At 39.8% G+C, this 20978-nt stretch overlaps 1 protein-coding gene across 2 annotated transcripts; it reads right to left on the bottom strand.

Moving 5' to 3' along the window:
* Positions 1-1307: 1307 nt before the first annotated feature.
* unm_sa1614 (un-named sa1614) lies at positions 1308-20589 on the bottom strand. 2 transcript variants are annotated; one of them, XM_063472899.1, is made up of 28 exons: positions 19931-20589; positions 15784-15856; positions 15560-15705; positions 14770-14844; positions 14497-14546; positions 14249-14378; positions 14070-14155; positions 13905-13980; positions 13358-13438; positions 13182-13279; positions 11953-12022; positions 11733-11820; positions 11516-11564; positions 10755-10927; positions 9425-9558; positions 8439-8530; positions 8168-8354; positions 7907-7989; positions 7679-7794; positions 7037-7104; positions 6170-6277; positions 5479-5761; positions 5201-5371; positions 5007-5070; positions 4197-4240; positions 3423-3577; positions 2866-2991; positions 1308-2245 (listed from the first exon to the last, which is right to left on the bottom strand). In XM_063472899.1, exons 1-28 carry the CDS (start codon positions 20054-20056, stop codon positions 2171-2173), a joined length of 3027 nt encoding a protein of 1008 aa, XP_063328969.1. In that variant the 5' UTR covers positions 20057-20589; the 3' UTR covers positions 1308-2170. The 2 variants fall into 2 exon arrangements, with proteins under 2 accessions (XP_063328969.1, XP_063328968.1); XM_063472898.1 differs by having other exon boundaries at positions 7907-7992.
* Between the last annotated feature and the right edge of the window lie 389 nt (positions 20590-20978).

The raw sequence follows: 20978 nt of genomic DNA on the forward strand, positions 1-20978 counted from the left end.
GGCGAGCTTTGGGGGTCTATTCACGAAGGTCAGCTGAATTCTACTGACATTTTTCAACAGTGTTTAATTTGAATCATGCTTGACTTACTGCAGCTCAAGTTAATTATTCAGTTAACAGCAGCTCAACAACTGCAGTAACTAGTTTGACATTTGGAGGAGCACATGGGCCTGTGTAGGTCGGACTTGTGGAAGTACTCTTAGTGTTTCTTTGGAACTAAGGAGAGGTCATTCATCCATAATTATGGATACGGTTGCTCGTTTATCTTTAAAGTTTTGTGTACCCCCCCCCCCCACACACACACACACACACACACACACACACTTTTTTTTTTTTAGATGTTTCTTTTTAATAACATAGCAAAATGAGTTGAGCAAAATGCCTCCTTGTCAAAACTAGTTTCCCTTCCAGTACATGTGCTCAGGCCATTGCATAAGCCTGAGGGGAGGTACTTTGATGATCTGCTTTATCAAAAAAGTATTACATTTGGTTGAGGCATGTTTCATAAAGCCAGAGCAATTAAACAATTTGTTCATTTGCTAGACAGAAGACTCTTTTTACTATTTTTAATAATTCCAAACTTTTTGCCAGGGGTTATTATAAGCTGATATGTTGTTGTAACCAGGAATGGAAGTAGTAAAGTTGAGTGGCCACAGGTCACTAAAGTACAAATAATGCCTTAAAAAGCAAAAAGCTGTTCTAAATTCAGTCTGAATGGGTGTTAGTTACATTATGCTAGGATGTCCAGTACACAATTCCCTTTTTGTTTTGTTTTTTTGCCTCATTAAATGTACCACATAACATGGTGCCTCAGTAGAACTTATTCTATATTTTACTAAATAAAGTTTTACTCAAATCATACAAAATGTGCTATATGAAGTTCCAGTGCTTAGCTCACTATTACGGACTAAATAAAAGAATTACACAAACAATTAATGGGAAAATAAAACATGTAACATTAAAAACTCTTATCCAATTATTATTATTATTATCATTGAACATACATTAAGAAGATTTGTGTTTTCTCTTAAAGCTTAAAAGTCATATCCAACACATGCAGGTTATGCACAATGATTAAATTCTACTGTCTTAAAGTACCAAGTTTGTCTATTTTTGTGCTTTACTTTTGTGCTTGATGCCATTACTTGAGTATATATGTATATTACATAAGCTTCTTTTTTTTTTTAAATTGTTGCTTAAAAGTTTAAATATGTCTAAAATAACTCAGTACTTTTACTGAGATTGAATTTTAGGTCTTATTTTTCTCTAATAGCCAAATAAAAAAATAATAAAATTTTCCATCCCTGGTTATAATGTTAATACAAAGGTTCTTGTTAAAACAGAATTATTTAATCACGACAGAAGTAACTCATTATAATGAGAAGTTTTGAGACTTGAGCACTGAGTAAATTCATTTTGCAAACGTGGCAGCAACACACTGCTGTGTTCACTGAGGCGATGTGATATCTTGGGACATCGAAGGCAACTGGAAGGAAATGTGAGTCTCCTATGAAGTCCACCTTTCATATCTCACTTTAGAGCTTTGGTCCTTGGCATCTCAGAGTATTTTGTGCTATTCGGGTAAGCAGCTGTAACCAACAAATCTGATCAATAATATGGCCTGAGTCTGGGTCTATCGAAACCTAAAATGTGGCAGCAGTAGCTTGTGTGTTTTGGCTAGCCACAAATTCAGTAAACATAAATAAATTATAATAAAGTCAAAAGAAAATGAGGCCCAGTTTACCTTCAAAATAAAAAACCAGGGGATTGCTGTTTCTTGTGATTTGCCCTTTGTGCTTAAATATTTTTTTGCTTTTTGAGTAAATAAATAAATAAATAAATAAAGTACGGGCTACAGCAGCCTCGAGTGCTGGCTGTTTGGTCTGTCCGAGGCTGTCTCATTGGTTTTTTCCTGACCTAACTGGAGCCACATAAAAATAATGTGTTGTCTTTACTGAAGGTCATCCATAATGTTTCCATGGTAACTGAAGGCATGAGGAACACCGGTTGCTGTGACAACAGTGTCAGGACCATGAACATTTGAAGCCTCTGAACATCTGACCTGGTCCATCTGCAGATCAGGTGTTCTGATGTGGTTTGGTTCTCCAGAGCTCTGCGGTGATCTGGATTTGTGCTGGTCTGAGGTCAGCCCAGTTCTGGCCTGGTTTCACATCAGTCAGACAGCGGCTGGACGAATGAGGAAGGAAACAACCCTCTCTGGTCTGGTTCTTCCTCTATGTAACCATGCTACACACAGAGAGAGATATGTTTACCTTAATGTTCACTGGACATTTAGTCAAACAGAGGTTTGAAGAGTGAGAGCCACTTGGGTGGATCACTGCAAAATTTTACCTTCGTATTATGTACTTTTTTTTTTTTTATTCTAAAGGAGGGGTAAAGATTTGATTTTGAGCCCTGGTAACTTTTTAAGCAAAGGTAATATCAACATTAAAACGTATACTTAAAAAAATCTATATTTCTTTTTAATGCTCATCATAGAAAGATGATCTATAAAAGTTACTGAGGTTCAAGAGCACTTTCACAAATGGTGATGCCATTTTTTCCAGAGAATTAGTTAATAGCAGTTTGATTTCATACATGCTGATGACTAATATAAGCTGCTCTGGCACAGGTTAGAGTATCCTAGCAAGAACTGAACCACCTTTGTTAACAGTGAAAATCCAGCTAAACCCAAAGTTTATCCTATAAGCTTTAAATTCTCCTTACCAGAACAGGCCTCTGGGCATATGTTTCAGCTGAAGTACAGACTTAAGTTCAGAGGACAGATGAGGTCACACTGTGAGACTTTCTCCAACCCGCCGGCCGAGGCTCTAATGAGAGGTCGGGTTGGTGATACTGATACCTACCCACCAATCATTGTCCTCCTGTCCCAGGACCACCAGCACCTGGCCCTCAGAAAAGCTCAGCTCGTCATGGTGGTCGGCCTGGCAGTCATACAGCGCCTGAACCCGACGACTGGATGCTCCTCGAGGCTAATTGATACATACCAAATCAGGTGTAACATTATTGCTCATGTATCACAGTTTAGCAGTTATAATTTCATTGTACTGTCAATTGGAATTTGTTCCTCTATTGTCCAAATATGATATCGATTCACTTCTTTCATTTCATGCTCATTCTTTGTACCTTTTGCTTGCATAACTACTGTACCTGCACACAAATTATTTGAATTATACCCCTTTACTATTAAGGATTTCTTGATCATTACTATGCAAATTGTCATGACCACTGATCAAAGACCATGAGTACTATTCACAGAGAGTTGGGCAATGGCTGTAATCACAGTATTGAAAGATGATGGCAAACGTGTTGCGGAAGCAACTGGATTGTGATTTTTTTTCCCCTTCCTAACATTAAAACACTGCAAGGTTGATGGGAAGTTAAATATTTTCAAAGATCTCACCAGTGATCTACGAGGAAGTGGTTGAGGGGCGGAGCCTCTGCTTTCACTTTCAAAGCTCTGAGAGCGCTGATTGGATGGAGAGCCATTTATTGGTGCCTTACTGTTGAGGATCTGGAAATGGGAGGAGGCACTTTCACTGTCTGCCCTCCGAAAACCTCAGACAGAAAGATTCAGGTTTTAAGTACATTCTCATTCATACAGGGACAATAATTACATTAAATATAAGAAAAAATATATATTTTACAATTTCATAATAGAGAAAAAATAATCAAAATGCATTATTAATCAGTCATAATTAAGTTTGAAATTACCTGAAATGACTAAATTAAATGATTTAAAAAAAATAATAATGCGTTTTTGTGCATGTAAAGTAATACATGTTTGCATATATTAAATAATGTGAATATTAATCTCTAAATTCAATTCACTTCTTTGTCAGATAAAATAACCTTTTTTTTTGGAACAATCAAAAGCTAACACACGTGCTGTAAATAAGAAAAAGCAGCAAATCCTCAGATAAGATTTTGGAATTTTCACTAAAACTGCAGATAAATTTTGTTTTAATAAAAAAAACAACCATCATAGAAGTCAGTGTAAACTCATAGAAACCAAAATGTATCCTCAGATTTTGTCTGCTTCTTCTGCTCTCTGGTTAAAGACTGTAGGTGCACGCTGTCTGTAAACATTTATCACAGGTAGGCATAATGGATTTAACAGACTCTTGATACGTAAAACAGACTCAGGTCTCAGAAGACGTTTTGGGACAGGAAGTACCTCTGTCAGATCGTTCAGTCAGTGAGCTGAGAGGAGAAGCTGGACTGGAAAAACAGAGACAGGCAGGGAAGAGCAGAAGGAGTCCGTGTTATTGTCTGTGGTGTTTTGAAGCTCATCACACTGACCTGTATTTCACCTCCTATCCACCAGAGGTCAGTACAATCTCAATTCATCTAAGTAAAAACTGCTTCACTTTGTTAATTTCATAACTATAAGAATAAAGTTCCAACTTTAACCTTTTATGTCCTCTTTAATTCTTTTACAATCATGTATGAAATAATAAACCAACAATATTCATATCTGCTGTCTGTCCCAATAAATTTACTCTGATAGATTTTGAACAAATTCAATTTTTAGGATCTCTCCTAAAATTCATTTGTTTCTATTTTGCTTAAAACTTTGTTCTACGGGTTTGAATTCTGAACAACAGCATGAGCTGAATGGCACCTCGGTCTGTGAGACATCCATTCATCGCACATCCAATTATAAGCTTCATCAGCAAAGGTTAAATTTTAGCTTTTTTCATTTAAAGCTAGGATACAAAAACGCAACAAAATTCAGTGGACCATTTTAGAACACTGGACTGTACATACAAACTCCTGTAGTGCTCCTGGAGTTTGTATTCATACAAAAAAAACAAACAAAAAAAAACAACAACAACAACAACACACTTTTACATAATAATAAAGAGACACAACCGGTGTTGTGATCATCATCATTTTAGCTGCTATTGCACCAATGATGATCACAACACTGGTTATGAGCCAGATTCTTCCTGGATATGCTCGATGTAGTGCTGTGGATACTCACACACACTTCCTGAAGGAGGAGTCTGGACCACTGTATATCCTGGGACTGGCTGGAAACCCATAATCTACACCCACACACACACACACACACACACACACACACACACACACACACACACACACACAGAGAGAGAGAGAGTTAATAACACAGTATCCTTCTGACTGATTAATTACAGTGTGCCTCTCAGATATTACCGTGCTTACTGGACTCAGAGCAGCTCCGCTTGTGTCGGACGGCGATGGGAGAGGGAGGGGTAATCCTTCTATTTCCTGTCAGGGGAAAGAATACCTCACCCTCTCCCTCCTCTTCCTCCCCCATACCATCTCCTCCAGACGGAGGTGGAGGAGGAGGAGGAACATTGGGAGCTGAAAGCCAAAAGAGAACATTGAGGTTTTTCATTCAGGCAGCAGGTAAAGCCAGAGAAAGACCTTGAACCAGATAAAACATTTAAAAAATGTTTATATAAGCTGACCTTTGACCCTGGGAGGCAGCGGGGGCGCAGGAGAGGATGGAGGAGGAGGTGGTGGGCTGGGGACGGAGCCAGCGGGATGGCTGTGAAGCTCCATAGCCATGGCGAGTCTCCTCCCCACACTGAGAAGGCCTCCAGCTGGTCCTCCGGGTGTTCCAGAGGAGGACAACGTGACACAGGAGGAGTTGGACTGACTGAAGCTGAAGGGACGGGAGGAGAAGGAGAAGGAGGGGGTGAAAGAGGAGGATGAGGAGGAAGTGGAGCGCTCCTTTTTCAACGGACCATTCTGAAACAGAGGGTGAAGCACATGAAGACGTTAGCAGAGAGAAAGCAGTGAACAATTTATAAAGATCGATAGCTTAAAACTCATTATAAGCATCATGACTAAACTGCAGATTTTATACACAAAGACTTTTACTCTAACGAGGAAGGGAGCCAAACATGTTTATTTCAAACAGAGTACAAACCAATGGGCTGCACCATAACCCAATAAAATAAGGATTATTTCAAATTGTGAACTGTGCAAAACTCCGATAGCAGAGTAGAGTAAATTATAAATACAAGTAACAGATCCCCCTTATACTTATATATGAATGCAGAACATGAAGAAAAGGCAGTGACATCATTTAAATTACTCTGAGGACATCTTTTTGTAAAAATCTCAACTCAGCAGCCTGTCGGTTGCCATGGTTACCTTGTCATCAAAGTCATCATCACTGTCGTACAGGTCGTCATGACGAAGCCTCCACTCGTACTCCACATGGACGTGATGGTCAAACTGGTTGGACTGGGCTTTCTGCAACTGCACACACACAGTAAAATATTTGTAAATGAGGATCACCTTCAAAGACAAGGGACAAGGCTTTAAGAGCTACTGACCAATCAGGTTTGAGCAGTATTTGACTGCATGCTGCTTAACAATCTATGCTGAGAGTAAAAGATGGTCAGTTGAGGATAGCTCCAAAAACTAGGTGCCTCTCTATAGACTGCCTTTAAAATGCCAGATTTTACAACAGAAATTCACTTGTTTACAACCTGCTAAAATAATTAGTTTCAGCTGTTTTACTCTTTTATAAAAACTACACAGGTGTTCAATGTGAAACTTTATCAAGGCCTTTTGGTTAACAGGTAAGCAAGTAAGTACAGTTTCACAGGCAAACAGTCACAAACCACTACAACAGAGTAAAATAAATAAGAATATTAAGTGCTACAACAGTAGTACAATATCAAGTTAAAACACAGAATAAAATTAACAGGTAGGTGACTTAAGCTCACTATAGACAAGATAGTCTGCTAGCCTTCACCTCCACTTATATGACTCACTAAACTGGGGCTTTCACCATGTTTGACACCTTTTTAAAGATATAAGATGCATTGCTGTGCAGTTAATTATAGTAACAGACCATCATTTATCTTGCTAAATACATTTTTTAAAAATTAAAAAACTAGTAATTTAGTCCTCTGGCATCTTGGTCAAATATGGTGATAACACAGTATAACAGGTGGTTACTGATTTATCAGACAGTCTGATGCGAATCTGTAATCAGAGCGATGACCTCACCAGTGCCTCACAATGGGTGTGCTTCAACCTGCGGCTCACATCCAGAGCGGTTTCTCCTAACTCGTTCTCTGAAATAAACGGTTAAGATATTAATTAATAATGAAATAATTACTAAATATCATCAGTTTATCCAAGTCACCAAAAATATTCTACATGTAAAAAGCTCAAAAAAATCCTCACTTATATGAGGATCCTCACTTATCCTCACTTATATTATATTCAAAATATGAGGACACTAAAACTGTGTGTTTTACTTATTGTCTGACAGTCCTCCTGTGTTGTTGTTTTTTTAAATTGGGCCTCATCTATTGGCTGGAGTTGATGGGCATGGGTGCAGAAGGCAGGTGACTCTACATGGAGAGTGAGCCTGAAGACTTACAGCTCTACAGACACTGATCTTTAGTTTGTCTTTGCGATCCTTACTGTGAACCTCTGGATGATGTGGTTGTTTGAAATAAATAGTGTTTTATCTTTGGGACAGTAATCCTGGTGAACTCGGATTATTTTGGATGTGAAGAGTCTGACATTTTTCTCATATGCTTTATCAGAATGACATTAAATAACCTCTACACACAGTTGATGCTAAACTGATAAATGAGAGCTCTGACAGATACATTATACAAGTGTGTGTGTGTGTATTACTGATGTGTGTGTTGGCTCTGGCTCTCAGCAACAGCTTCACACAGTCGGTCTTGTTGTGTAGACAGCTGTAGTGCAACGCCGTGTTTCCCGCTGATGTCTGTATATCAACATTGGAGCTGACAAAAAAGAAAAAGAAAAACATGCAGGTAAACACACAGGTACGCGCACACACACACACACACACACACACACACTGAGGTGTAACAAAGGTTTCCATAGCAGACTGACCAGTTCTGAGCCAGGAAGTCCAGGATGTGCAGTGATGTCCTGTCAGCCAGTAGGACAGCTAAATGGAGCGCTGTCTCCCCTTTCTCCTGATGGCAAGAAAACAATCTCTTGAGATTATGTTGTTCCCAGATTATTAATACCTTGCAGCTTAATGTAGCCGTGCGCGTGTAGCTGATTATACCTGGGTTTTTTATATCTGTATGTGTGTACGTGCAATCCAACATGCACATCAGTGTGCCTGTATAAAGTGTGTTTAGCTACCTGTATGTGTGTGTGCAGTGGCTGGCTCAGCTCTGCCCTCTGAGCGTACAGCTGGATCAGAGTGTAGATATCGCAGCTCTTGGTCGCCTCCTGCAGACGAAGTCGCAGCACCGAAGTAGAGCTATGACTCCGCCTCACAAAGTTAACATCTTGATACTTTGACAGGATGAAGTCTTTACGCTCCGGCCTGCACGTCAAAAATATACAACATCAGATTTGTTAGAGTGTGAAATATTTCCTTTGAGTGTTTGCACCTGTGTTCGTCTCTTACATGTGGCTGTGTTGAGAGGGCTTCAGTGACGGACTCAGCAGGTTGGCTTCCAGTATTTCGTTAAAACCAGAATTACCGACATTCCTGGCCAACTGGGAGATACAGAGAGAGAGAGAGAGCTGACACTCAAGGGCACACTCACTATTAAAAAAAAAAAAAACCCCAGATGATTAATATTATGCACTTCAGTAGATAAGAAGCCAGTCCATTACCAAATCCCACCTGGATTGAGTTAAATGATAAAAATAACATTGTAACATTACAATCCCCAAAAGTTGATTCTGTTCATCTGGACGTAGCGTTTTCAGTGGGAGAAACGTTTCATCACTCATCCAAGTGACTTCTTCAGTCTCAGCTGACTGCAGGTTTCCCCAATCTTATAAACAGTACATTTGCATAATGACTGAAATTAGCACCACTGAAGGAACAATGGGCTGGAAGGTCAGTTCCAAGGAGGCCATTTACGTGAAAAGTGAAAGACAATCTCTGAATCAAGGAGGGGGCCTAAGGGTACATCTTTCACCATCTTGCAATTCCCCAACTCTCTGTGAATGGTACTCATGGCTAGTTTCAGTCATGAAGAACTAACTTGGATGAGTGACAAAACGTTTCTCCAACTGAAAACTCTACATCCAGATGAACAGAATCAACTTTTGGGGATTTACTTACCTGGATGATTGAGAATGCATCAAGATGTAACGTTACAATCTTTTTGAGTTTGTCAGAGGTCACTGCTGACTGAGAATTGGAACTTATTATTTCTTGCATGGATATAAATCTCTTCTCTGAATTAACATTAAATAACCAAGTTAGAAAATATTTAACTAAATGTCAAACATGAAACACTACATATGTCAGAATAAACCACACTGCACTGAAATAGTAAAGATCCAGCTGCAGAGCAATGGAAATGCACAGCAGGAAAAAAAAACTACACGTAGAAACTACCTGAGAGTTTATCTCTAGAAATGTCAGGTCTGACCTACCAGCAGGTCTGAGGTTCCCAGACTGTCCAGGCTCAGAGACTGGATCCTTGAGACGTGGACCCCCATTTCCCTGTGGATGCCTGAACACTCAATACAGGTCAGGATACCTAGGTTTGTAGACAGCCACCCAGGATCTACAGTAAGAGAGGTCAAGGTCAAAGGTCAAGGTCAAATTTATTTATATAGCACATTTCCCAACAGACGATGCTGCACAAAGTGCTTAACAATATAAAAATGCCATTAAAAAGAAACAATGTAAAACAATAATAACAATATAAAACAATGATGGGACAATAAAAGAATTAAAACAATAACTAAGACTATTAAAATAAGACCAAAATGCTTGGGTCATAGTGTGTTAAAAGCCAGGGAATAAAAATGTGTCTTTAATAGTGATTTAAATTGTTCAAGTGATTGTGCAGATCTAATATTTAGGGGGAGACTATTCCAAAGTCTGGGACCTGCCACACAGAAGGCTCTATCGCCATGAGATTTGAGATAAGTCCGTGGGATGGACAGCATTAATTTTGAGCTAGACCTCATGGTTTTTCATGGAGCATAAACAGAAAGGAGCTCAGACAGGTAAGAAGGGGCTCGGGTGTTAAGCGACTTAAAAACAAAAAGTAAAAGTTTATATTGGATCCTGTAGGAGACAGGAAGCCAGTGTAGAGAAGCTAAAACTGGGGTTATATGCTCTCTCCAGTTGGTACCAGTTAGCAGGCGAGCAGCTGCATTTTGGACCATCTGAAGACGATGAATGGAGGCCTGCTCGAGAACAAAATACAATGAATTGCAGTAGTCCAATCTGCAAGTAAGGAAACGGGAGGTATGGCTTTACCTTGGCTAGCTGTCTAAACTGAAAGAAGCAGGACTGGACTACTGCACTCACCTGCTTATTCAATTTAAAAGAACCATCAAGGTAGACGCCGAGGTTTTTTTTTTTTTTTTTACATGTGTTTTACAGGAGGAGGAAAGGGAACCCAAGAGAGCTATCGATGTGATTATTGACAAAGTTGCCGAAAATGACAACTTCAGTTTTATTTTCATTTAGCGAGAGAGCTCACCCGAATACTTCCTGCAGATTTTTTCACATTAAAAGCGTACCTTGGCACAAACCACCTGATTGTAGAAATGCAGACTGCTAATAAGAAATTATATAACATTTAGCTGATAAATAATAAATACAAGCTTGGAATTAAACTAATCTATTCTTTCAGCTGTCTTATTTACCACAAAACAATCTGTCAATTATTTACTTGATTAAATATGACACAATTAATCCAGTAATCTCTTCGCCATAACATCTAGTGTACTTTGATGGTTTGATTACCTGGTGCGCCGCAGTCACAGCAGCTGTTGTTTCCCGGCATCCGTTTGATGTCATCGGTGATGGCTCGGGTCAGATCCTCCACGCTGCTCTCACTCCCTCCTCCCCCTTTTCTTCCCCCGTCCAGAGCCATACTCAGAGCCTCCTGCTTGCTGTTAGTGAGCACCGACATCCAGCTGAAAACAAACAACACTTCTTAATAATGTGTTCTCATTTTTAGAGCCAAGATGATGTGAGCACCACAAGAAAAGAGTAGTCCGACAATTTACCACCATTACTATACTAAAAACACACACACACGGCCGCTGACATCTCAGTCCAACCTCTCTAAGACAGCGTTTCAAGAGACATGCATCTCACTTCTTTAGGTGCAAAGTTTGTGCTTCATTCAGGACCATAAGCAGTCCATTGCTCACTAAACTTAATGCCGTTTCCAGCCAAAAAAGGCTGAACGATTGTTTTGCAACAGCGAGATCAATGATTTGACTCTTGGTCTAAACAGTGCGTTTTGTATATACTTTGTTTAATTAAAGACGCAGATCTCCCCCGAAATTAGCAGCTAATATAGTTTAAAGCTCAAAGGTGGAGCAGCAAAGGACACTACTCTTCTGTCTAACTAAACATTTTCAGACTTGTAATGTTTAGTGTCTAGTGTCACATGTGCAATCATACTGCCCAAGACCTGCAAAAACATAACTCATACTGTACGTGTAAACTTAGCAGAGTGGCCCGTTAACAACCTGCCCGAAGAAAGTTTTACTCACGCCACACACTCAGCTTCATCTTCTGCCAGGAAGTGGTAGGTCCGATTATCTGCAGGAAAAAGTGTTTCTTATATTTACAGGGACATATTTATACAGTACATAATACTGATTACATGCATTTAACTTTAATTTATATTTGGATACATACAGTTTTTATCTTGTGTTAAATTATGTACGACTTCAGTGTACATGTAGAATAGCATTTAGTGACACTTACGAGAAATAAGGTCAAAGCATTTCTTATCCTCCACGCTGGGTTTGACCTGACAGGTGAGCAGGTTGAGTCTGGTGGGAGGTTTGTTCGGCTGAAAAGCAGAAAGAACGCTGCTGATAAGATTCAGTTAATTTAAAAAAAACATAGACAGCAAAGAGAACTAAGCCACACAGATTTTTTCTGCTGTTTTTATCTCTTTATACATTTATACACACGCACTCACAGTAGCATGAGCGATGGTCAGGTAACAGTTGTGAACTGAACATTTCCTCTTCTGCCACATTTTCCTCAACCTGTAACACAAACACAGTTTTAGTCCTTTTAGTGATCCTAATAGCACTGACTATCACTGAGCGACTTAGTGCCCTCGCTCTGTAGCAACTTATCAATAAGGAAGACCACCCTATAGTTTTGGTGATTAGCAGATTGCCAGAGTAGCCCTTCGTTTGCTTGAAACACATACTTGTCTACAGCAAATTAGTAACTGTCAGGGAATACACATTTTCCCGAGCAAACTTTGGTCTCCAGTGGGTCGCCAACCAGTCGCATGTGTAACTGAGGCCTTAGAAAAGCATAAGTTTGAGGTACTCTCCCTTTAAACCTCCTTTCAGACCTGAAATCTACAGCCATGTTTTATATACAGTCTGTGGGTGCACACAGAGAGTTCTGTTCCCTGATTTTCACAATAAATGCAACATCTTCCCCCATCCAACATAAATACTTTGGAAAATGTTTACCAGTCTGGAGGGAACAAATTACAAAGGCCGGTTTCTTACCATTCCATAATCCACACACACAAATATAAGTACGAATCCAGCACATGTGCAATGTCACTCCTTGTCAGTTCAATACCTATATCGCCAGTTCACAACAGCTGCCTCAAGGCACTTCATTTTGTAGGGTAAAGACGCCACAATATTAGAAAGAAAAGTGAGAATAAAAGAGTGCCTTAAGCTATGAGACACAAGCCTTTAAAAGGAGATGATGCAATGACCATGATTATATAACAACATTAAACCAACGGCTGCAGGCCGATGTTGGTTAAGTGGTCCAAGAACTATTCAAATTCAAACAGTCAGTAGCTCCAAAAAGCTTAAGGACACTCCATTAAGAGCACAAGTCAGATAAATTTTTCTAAATGTGTTATTAATGTCGAGAAACAAATGTTGGTCAAGGTGAAGATATTTTTAACTATTTAACATTGTTTATATGAGTTTCCCTATTTTATCAACACTTTGGTACCGTTTGTATTTAAAATTTAAATGAATTTTTAAAAAACTGCAATTGAAAAAAAATCAGTCTGATGTACTACTTGTACTACCTGGGGAAAAATGAATACCTTTATATTTCAATGCAGTATGCACATTAAGAGTAATTGAAGCATTTAACTTAATTGCACTGCTTTGTAAATTTTTAAAAAGGCATTCAGGTTATTTTATGTTGTGTGTTTACCCGTCACTCTTCTTGTAGAGGAATCCCGTTCTCTCCGTCCCGTACTGTTTGTCTCCCAGCAGCTGATGCATATTGTACACCTGCTTAGGTAAAGAGTCCTACATGTGCAGACACACATTCATTATTTTACATGTCCAAACAGTGATATAGCCCACATATGTGTCTGTGTCTCTGACCTGCTCCGTGTGGACGACCGGCCTCAGCTGATCTCTGAGTGTGCACAGCTGTCTCTTCTCCTCATCCTGACGTTGCTTCACCTGCACACACAAACAGCTCACCTGCAGAGCTCAGCTAATCCAGGATCACATGCTACTGCCGCGCTTACACCGTCCAAATCTCACTCAGCAAATTTCCATTTTTAATTTTGGAGTGAATCATCACGAGTTTACTTCTCATGGACTATTACACATGTAGAGAGCTGGAGCTGATCAGTTACTGTATGAATGGATGAGCTTTGATCATGTGACTGCAGAGACAGGGCACAACCAAGCAGCAAAGTATAGTTCCTCAAGGCTGGCTCCAAAAGGAGAGTCAAAAAGAGAGTAAATCACTTAATTTCTTACTTCATGTAATGTCCCTCTCTATTCTGTATGTTGTATTCTTCATAATAATAATTTTTAAAAAGTAAATGACTTAATTTTAATCTCTGTGCAAATCATTAACAGTCTGCCAGCCCCACTTGGAGGCTGCTGCTAGTGTTGCTGCTGTTAGCACTTCCTGTACCGTGGTCAGGACTCCGTTGAGCTCATCCATGTACTGCTTCAGCCTCTGAGTGGTGGAAACACACTCCTGCAGGAAACTGAACACAAACATAAAGATGTAGTAAATCGAACCATTCCAGTTTACTGTATGTAGCTTTGCCAAAGCTGTGTTTGTGTGAGCTCCTACTTGTTGTGGCTATGGTAGTGTTTGATGAGGTTCTGCAGAAGGTCGACTCCTCGCTTCGTCTTTATCTCATTGACCCTAATTAGATACTGAGGAAAAAAGACAAGAAGCGATTGAAGGAAAGCTGCACATTTAAAAAAATAAATAAATAAGAATGGAAATGAAGGGGAAGAGTCACTGACCTCACACATGCTCAGTTGGAAGGAGCGTCTCTCCTTCTCCAGCTCCTCCGCGATCTCTCCTCCGCTCACCTCACTCCTCACCATCCCATACTGCCGAGCTAACTCCCTCTTCTCCTTCTCCACCTGTTTACTGCACACACAGTTTGAAGACTTTAATTTAAAAATCTCCCTGCCCCTAATACAAACGTATTAAAGTTTCCAGTCTTAGATACTAGCAAATAAACATAAGTTAATTCAGTGTCACTCACAATCTGCTCTCATAATCCCTCCACGCTCTTTCAAAAGGCTTTTTCAGATCCTAGGAGACACAGAAGGAAACTGGAATTAGAATTATTAACCTTACTGAACACAAGCAGCAGCGTTCTGAGGCTAAACCGTAAAAAAGACTACAAAGATTCATTTTTTTGACTGAACTCTGGTGAAATGTTGACAGAAACACTGGCCAGAGGCTTGTGACTGTTATAGGTCATACAAGTTATTTAGGTGGTATGAATGCACCAAGCAAAAATGAATGTCCTCACCCCCTTCACCTCCCTCAGGTCTCCTTTAACCAGAGAGTCCAAGAAGAAGTTGATGTTGTGGAGCATGCTCTTTAGCTGAACACACAGAAACATAAGTTATATAAAGGGAAAAACACATACTGCTCAAAGCCATCATGGGTAAAACTATGAACTGCTTAACATGAAAAACATTAAGACAGTTTAGGTGATTATGACTTTGACAGAGAGCACAAAACCATATGACACAAGGGTTGTGTCACGAGCTCACTACGGTCTACTGCTGTCCAGATGTATAGTAATTAGAACTACAGTTTGGTCTTAAGTTAGGTCCTTAATCGGACATTGACAGTAATGTTGCTTCTGTACACCAACACAGTGGATTTAAATAAAGCAATCAAAATATGAGTATCTCATTTTCAAACCCCAGAATAACTGGACAAACTTACAAAAAAAAAATATATGGATTTAATTCCTATCAGTTAAAAAATAGCCTTGGTTTCATCTGTCCAAAGATTTTTAATAGGAAAATATTCTTTTATTTTATTCTGAAAAAAATGGATGGATAATAAAATACACTCGCCATAACATATAACCAAAAAGTCTGTATTTAATCATGTAGCTGATGCTGGTCAGTCAGTCATTTTGCAAATGAAGTCATTATGCGCTCCTCTACATAGGGCTTTCTGTAAAGGAAGGAGGCAGATATTTTCAAACTAGAGCAAAGACTCATTTTAAGGGTTTTTTCAAACTGAAGTTACAGATTTTTAAGTAGAAACTCATCAGCTGGAGGTGTTTTGTTGCTATCACTCACCAGGTTTTTCATGGGAGAGAGGAGCTCTTTGGAAAAGTCTGCCAGGCGGCAAAAGGCGGAGCCAACCTCCGTCTCTCCGTTTGAGTGACAGTTGACCGACAGCTTCTCCATCGCGTTAATGTACTGCTCCAAATGAGACACGTGTTCTGACACAGAAATGCTGTTAGTAAAGGGAACAATACGGGGATGTGCATGTGTGTGTGTATATATTTTGGGGTGTGTACCTTGACCTGATGTGTATTTGGCTTTTGCAGCTTTCTTCATCTTCTGTAGCACCAACCTGTCGCTGTCCAGAGCCTGAAAAAAAAAAAAATACACACATTAATAAAGAGTGTGTGGACCTGCAGTGTGTGCATGTGTGTGTACATGTGCATGTAGGGGAGGTGGTAGTAATTCACCTGCTGACTCAACATATACACAGAGGACAAGCCTGATGACATCGCTTGATGACAGCAACATTCCTGTGTGAGAACCATCGTCTGATCACTAAAATTCTCCACAGTGAAGCTCTTCTCCCCATTCTGAGAAGATTTTGAATTTTTACCTTCAGCAGTTATTAATAGGTTAATAGTTTATACAATGATTTCTACATGATTATTTCTGAATGTGTCAGACCATATATTAAATCCACATTACTGCAAAGGGAAGGCGACCATGCGTAGGACTCTAATGTCACTTGGAAGAGAAAGATGGAGGCTGCCAGTTTTCATGCGCTGCTGCTTCTTATTGCTGGTTCTTATTGCTGCTGCTGCTTCTGACAGTATGTTTGCACTAAGTACCGCAGCAATTTCCTAATGTTGTAAACCTGCTGAACATTTGGCAATAAAACCCTTTCTGATTCTGATTCTATTGATTATTAAGTACTTTTTTTGGACACTATAACTTGAGTGTGGAAATGATGATTGATGTTTGTTATTATTGCAGTTGGAAATGTTAGGGTTGAAAATACTGTGTTATGTCAATAAACCACCACAAATTTCAAATTTTATCATTTAATTACATTTAAACAGCTTCAGGGTTTGCTTGATTTTTTTCCCATTCAACTTTCAAAGATGTACTTATGACCTAGATGTTGACATAAAGGCCATTAAAATTGAAGAAAAGTGATAATTATGCAAACAAATATGACAGGGATTAAACAAATGACCCTATCTGCAGCAGATTTTTGGGTATTCATAGCATTATTAATATGCTCTACTTTATTGTCAAACAGTGAAATAACATTTATCTATGACTATGTTGGGAATTTATCTTTGGACAAGCTTGGACTGTCTATATGTTGCTTATTATTCATGGCTTTAAAACTTTGCACACATAAAATAAATGTCACTATAAACAGGTGGTATGCCACCATATGGGTGTTTATTCTAAGAAAAATAGATAAATAATTACAAATTATAAAATTAAATCTGTAATTTACAGTTTTTCAGCCTCCTTTGAATGCAGCACCAGTGTGCAAGCTAGAACATCCTTTAAATAATTATCCCTCTGGCCCCTTCTCGTTATCATCAAATAACGATAGCTGTGAATACGAACAATGATTAATCTGTTGCCATGGTAACATATGCCGACACTGTTGGGGGTACATGTTTGGAGCAGAAAGGCAGCGTGTTTGAGGCCAGGCTCAGGGTCAGTAGCTCCACTGTTGAGGGAATTGCGCTGCCTGCTGGCTTGAGGGCATCCCCATTCAAACTCTCAGACCTCACACAGCAGCAGAGCAAATTTACAAACTGTTTAACCCTGGAGAAACCATGGGGTCAAATTTGACTCCATGGTTTCCCTAGAAAACCAATGGGGTCGGCTCTGACCCCATGGGTTCTCCAGGGTTAAGACCTTTAGTAGATTAGGTCTAAAGTTAGAACATTTTATAATCACTTTAACATCAAGAAATTACTTCTGTATATGTAAATATTTAAGGAGCTTCAGTCCATTGAGTCTACGGATGAAGGGTCCAAAATGTTTGCAAATATGCATGCAAAGGGGGGGTTTAGACAAAACTCGGATGTAAACATTTCATGATTTTGTGCCGCGTTTCCTTCTGAAATCCTGCAAGCACACTGCAAACTATAAGGGTGATATGAAAGTCGTGGCAGACAAATGGAAAAGAAACTGCTGTTACTGCAGAATGGTATTTTAGTCAAACTTCGTAGTGAGATACAGTCTGTTTTTTGTTTTAATTCAAGGATGTTCTACAATATAAGAGTAGTAGTAGTTAAGGAACAGCTTTGTGCTAATTAGCCATGCTACCAATCTGCTGATCTGAAGAACCATTTGCACCCCTTGTGTTTTGACAAATTTTGCATAACATGATTCTGTGTCTTCCTCCAAAAACTCAAAGTGACAGCAACACTTTGATTGTGAATGAAGTACAAAAGCTGGACTTACTTCAGTGACTGAAGCATTTGTCTAACAGAAATGATCACATTTCTTCACCAATAAGCATGTTAGCTCAAAGGGCGATTGGACAGTAAATAAGAAGATTCATGTTTTTCATTAATAGGCAACCTTATTGCTGTGAAACACCAAGTAAAACATGGAATATGTAGCTCTAGTATAGTCACTAAAAACAATGCGCGAATTTAGCAAACAGTTGAGTGGATTGCTTTTTTATTAGGAATCTGATACTTTCCTCAAAGTACAGTAATACACGAATGCATTACTTTTTCTGTACGCAGTAACTAAGAATGTATCTGAACTAGTAAAAATGATAAGATAAGATAAGATAACCTTTATTAGTCCCACACGTGGGAAATTTGTTTTGTCACAGCAGGAAGTGGACAGTGCAAAAGTTATGAAGCAAAAATTAGAATAAAATAAAATAAGAATAAGATTGCCACCTGTCAAAACGCTGCCCAGTTTACACAGCATTTGTCTACAGTGGGTTTGATCTCAATATAATGATGACAAGCTCAATCACTGCTGTTAAGATAAAACAGCTGAAGGGGTTTGGGCAATCTGACTAGGATGCCTTCCTGGAGATTTGTGCATCTCATTTGGCTTGGGAATGCTTCAGTATGATCCTTGAAAACAGCTGGAGGCAGTGGCTGTAGTGAAGGAGGTGTGGGCAACACACAACCCAGACCCAGATAAGAAGTAGAAAATGGATGGATGACATTCATGCTTAGCTCATATACTGTATCCCAGATCAATGTTTTGTGTCATGTGTATTAAAAAATATGACAGAAATATTACAATTTTAACAAACTGTATGAGGCCTGCATTGTACTCCTATAGAACCAAGTGTTGAGCTGGTGGTCATGACAGTCAAAAGCTTCTTGCAATAGCATTATATAGAGGTAAAATTTTCTGCAACTTCTTTCATAAATGGCCCTGACATTTAGTGAAAATAATGAAACATCTGCACAGCAGCGAGAGTTCTGGAGCCGCTCAACGGATAATATTTTGCAAACCGTAATGTTGTCAGACCTGTGACTAAACAAATGTTAAAAGACATATCGAGGTAAAGCAGTCCATGTCCAACCATCAGAACTGTGTGTTATAATGTGGATTAGTCTGTGTAACAAGAGTCGTGGTGAGTCTGTTTGTGTCAAAAGCTTGGGATAAGTAGCACAGACATTTACAATGAAATTGTGAATAGCAAGCTGAAAAGCCAACAACGCTAAGCACCAGGGGTCATCATTAGTTAATGGAAACCCGTCAATGGCAATAAATTCATAGTGCATAACCCCATGAATCACGAAGAAATTGACCTGCACACTCCTGGTCGCACACTTTGTATCGTAGTTCTTTGACCCAACTCTCTTCACAGCGATGATCGTCGACATAAAGGCTGTTACACTTTGACACACAAGTTGATACTTGCTCTCTTTTCAAGTTTGAGGTTTTAAAATGCATTAGTCAAAGCAGGACTACCAGGGAACCATCTAAACACAGCAGAAAGGCTGTGCTGTGCTTCACAAGGAGACAAATTTAAATCGGTTACATTTTTTTTTTTTTGTACCAAGAAGAATTTTAAAAGGAATAAACTGTTTCATGCTTGCAGGCGTTTATCATCTACAGTAAGTGTGTATAAACAATTAATGTGCAAAGGCCTTTATGATTTGTTAATCGCATGCAAATAATATAAAAATGTTGTAATTTGTAAGAGACAGGGTTAAAAGGAAAAACTGTACATTTCACACAAAGAGGGGTTGGTATGAGGGATTGATTGGGGGCCACAGCTGCTCATTTTCCCGGGGGACCCTGAGCACTTAAGTCCGGCCATGAATGTAGGCTAGAAGCCAAATAATCAATTTACGTGTACGGATAATCTCATTCATCAGGTAGCCTACACCCGTCCTGTTGAATCTGCACGATAAGCATCTTCAGACTGCTACCACTACCTGCTACCCCTCCTCTGTCAGTACTGACCTCCTCCAGCAGGTAGACTGTGTTCCTGCAGCTGATCATCTTGGAGGTGAAAGAGGAGGTAGTGGGAGAGTTCCAGTCCTCCTGAACCTCCTGGACGAACTCTGATACCGACACACACTCCGGCATTGTGCTCCTTAGGCCGGTAAGGACCGGGAGAGAACCAGGACAGTCCGGAACTGACAGACCAGTTCCACACAAAAGACCGAGGACACCAAGCGCAACGTAGAGTCACCAACAACACACAAAAATTAAAAATACAGCTTTAAAAATACAGCGTGAAAAGCTGAAACGATCCCATCAGTGGTACGTCCAGACTCCCACAGTCCCGGTAAGAGAAAACGAGCATCAACTGGCTGATTAAAAAAACAGAAATGGGTAATTAAAGACCTGCTGGGTGATTCCTCCTCCGTCAGTGTGAGTGAACCGCAGCATCAGCTTCTTTTCTCCAAACAAAGGTGGTTAAACCCAGCAGCAGATGAAAGCCCACCAGCCTCTCTGCACGAAACAACCAAAAGATTAAAACGCCGCCGGTTCACTGACGTCCTAAGATCGAGTCGGTCTCCGATAGAGCGTCTTCATTGAGAGAAAACCAGCAAACCCGCCCGTGTGTGGTCAGTGTGTGAACCCGCTGACAAAGAGCGGAGGAGAGGAGAGGAGAACCGGACCCGCCGGGCACCGGTTCCGGGCTCAGATGAGACAATAAAAGCGGCTTCTGCTCTCGGCTTTAGCCGCAGCTTCATGTCTTCTCGTCACAGATATTTCTTTTCCTGCTTTTGCTCCTTTATTAAAACCGCATGGAGAGGCGCGTTCACGGTGTACAGCGGTGGAGCCCTCTGTCTCGGCCGCGCGCACTGCTGACCGTGAGGAGTGTGAAACGCATGCTCCTCCAAATAAACCTCAGCTCGTTACACCTGCGTCCTGCAGTTGTTCGCTTAATTCACTGAACCGGAGTTACATTTCCATAAACGGCCATTTTTTTAAAGTTAGTTCCAAAAGAAAAGGAACCATGAAAACAGGATTAGCTACTCAAAGACTCCACAATCTGAAA

The sequence above is a fragment of the Pelmatolapia mariae genome, linkage group LG5, assembly GCF_036321145.2.
Source record: "Pelmatolapia mariae isolate MD_Pm_ZW linkage group LG5, Pm_UMD_F_2, whole genome shotgun sequence".
NCBI classification, from domain to species: Eukaryota; Metazoa; Chordata; class Actinopteri; order Cichliformes; family Cichlidae; genus Pelmatolapia; species Pelmatolapia mariae.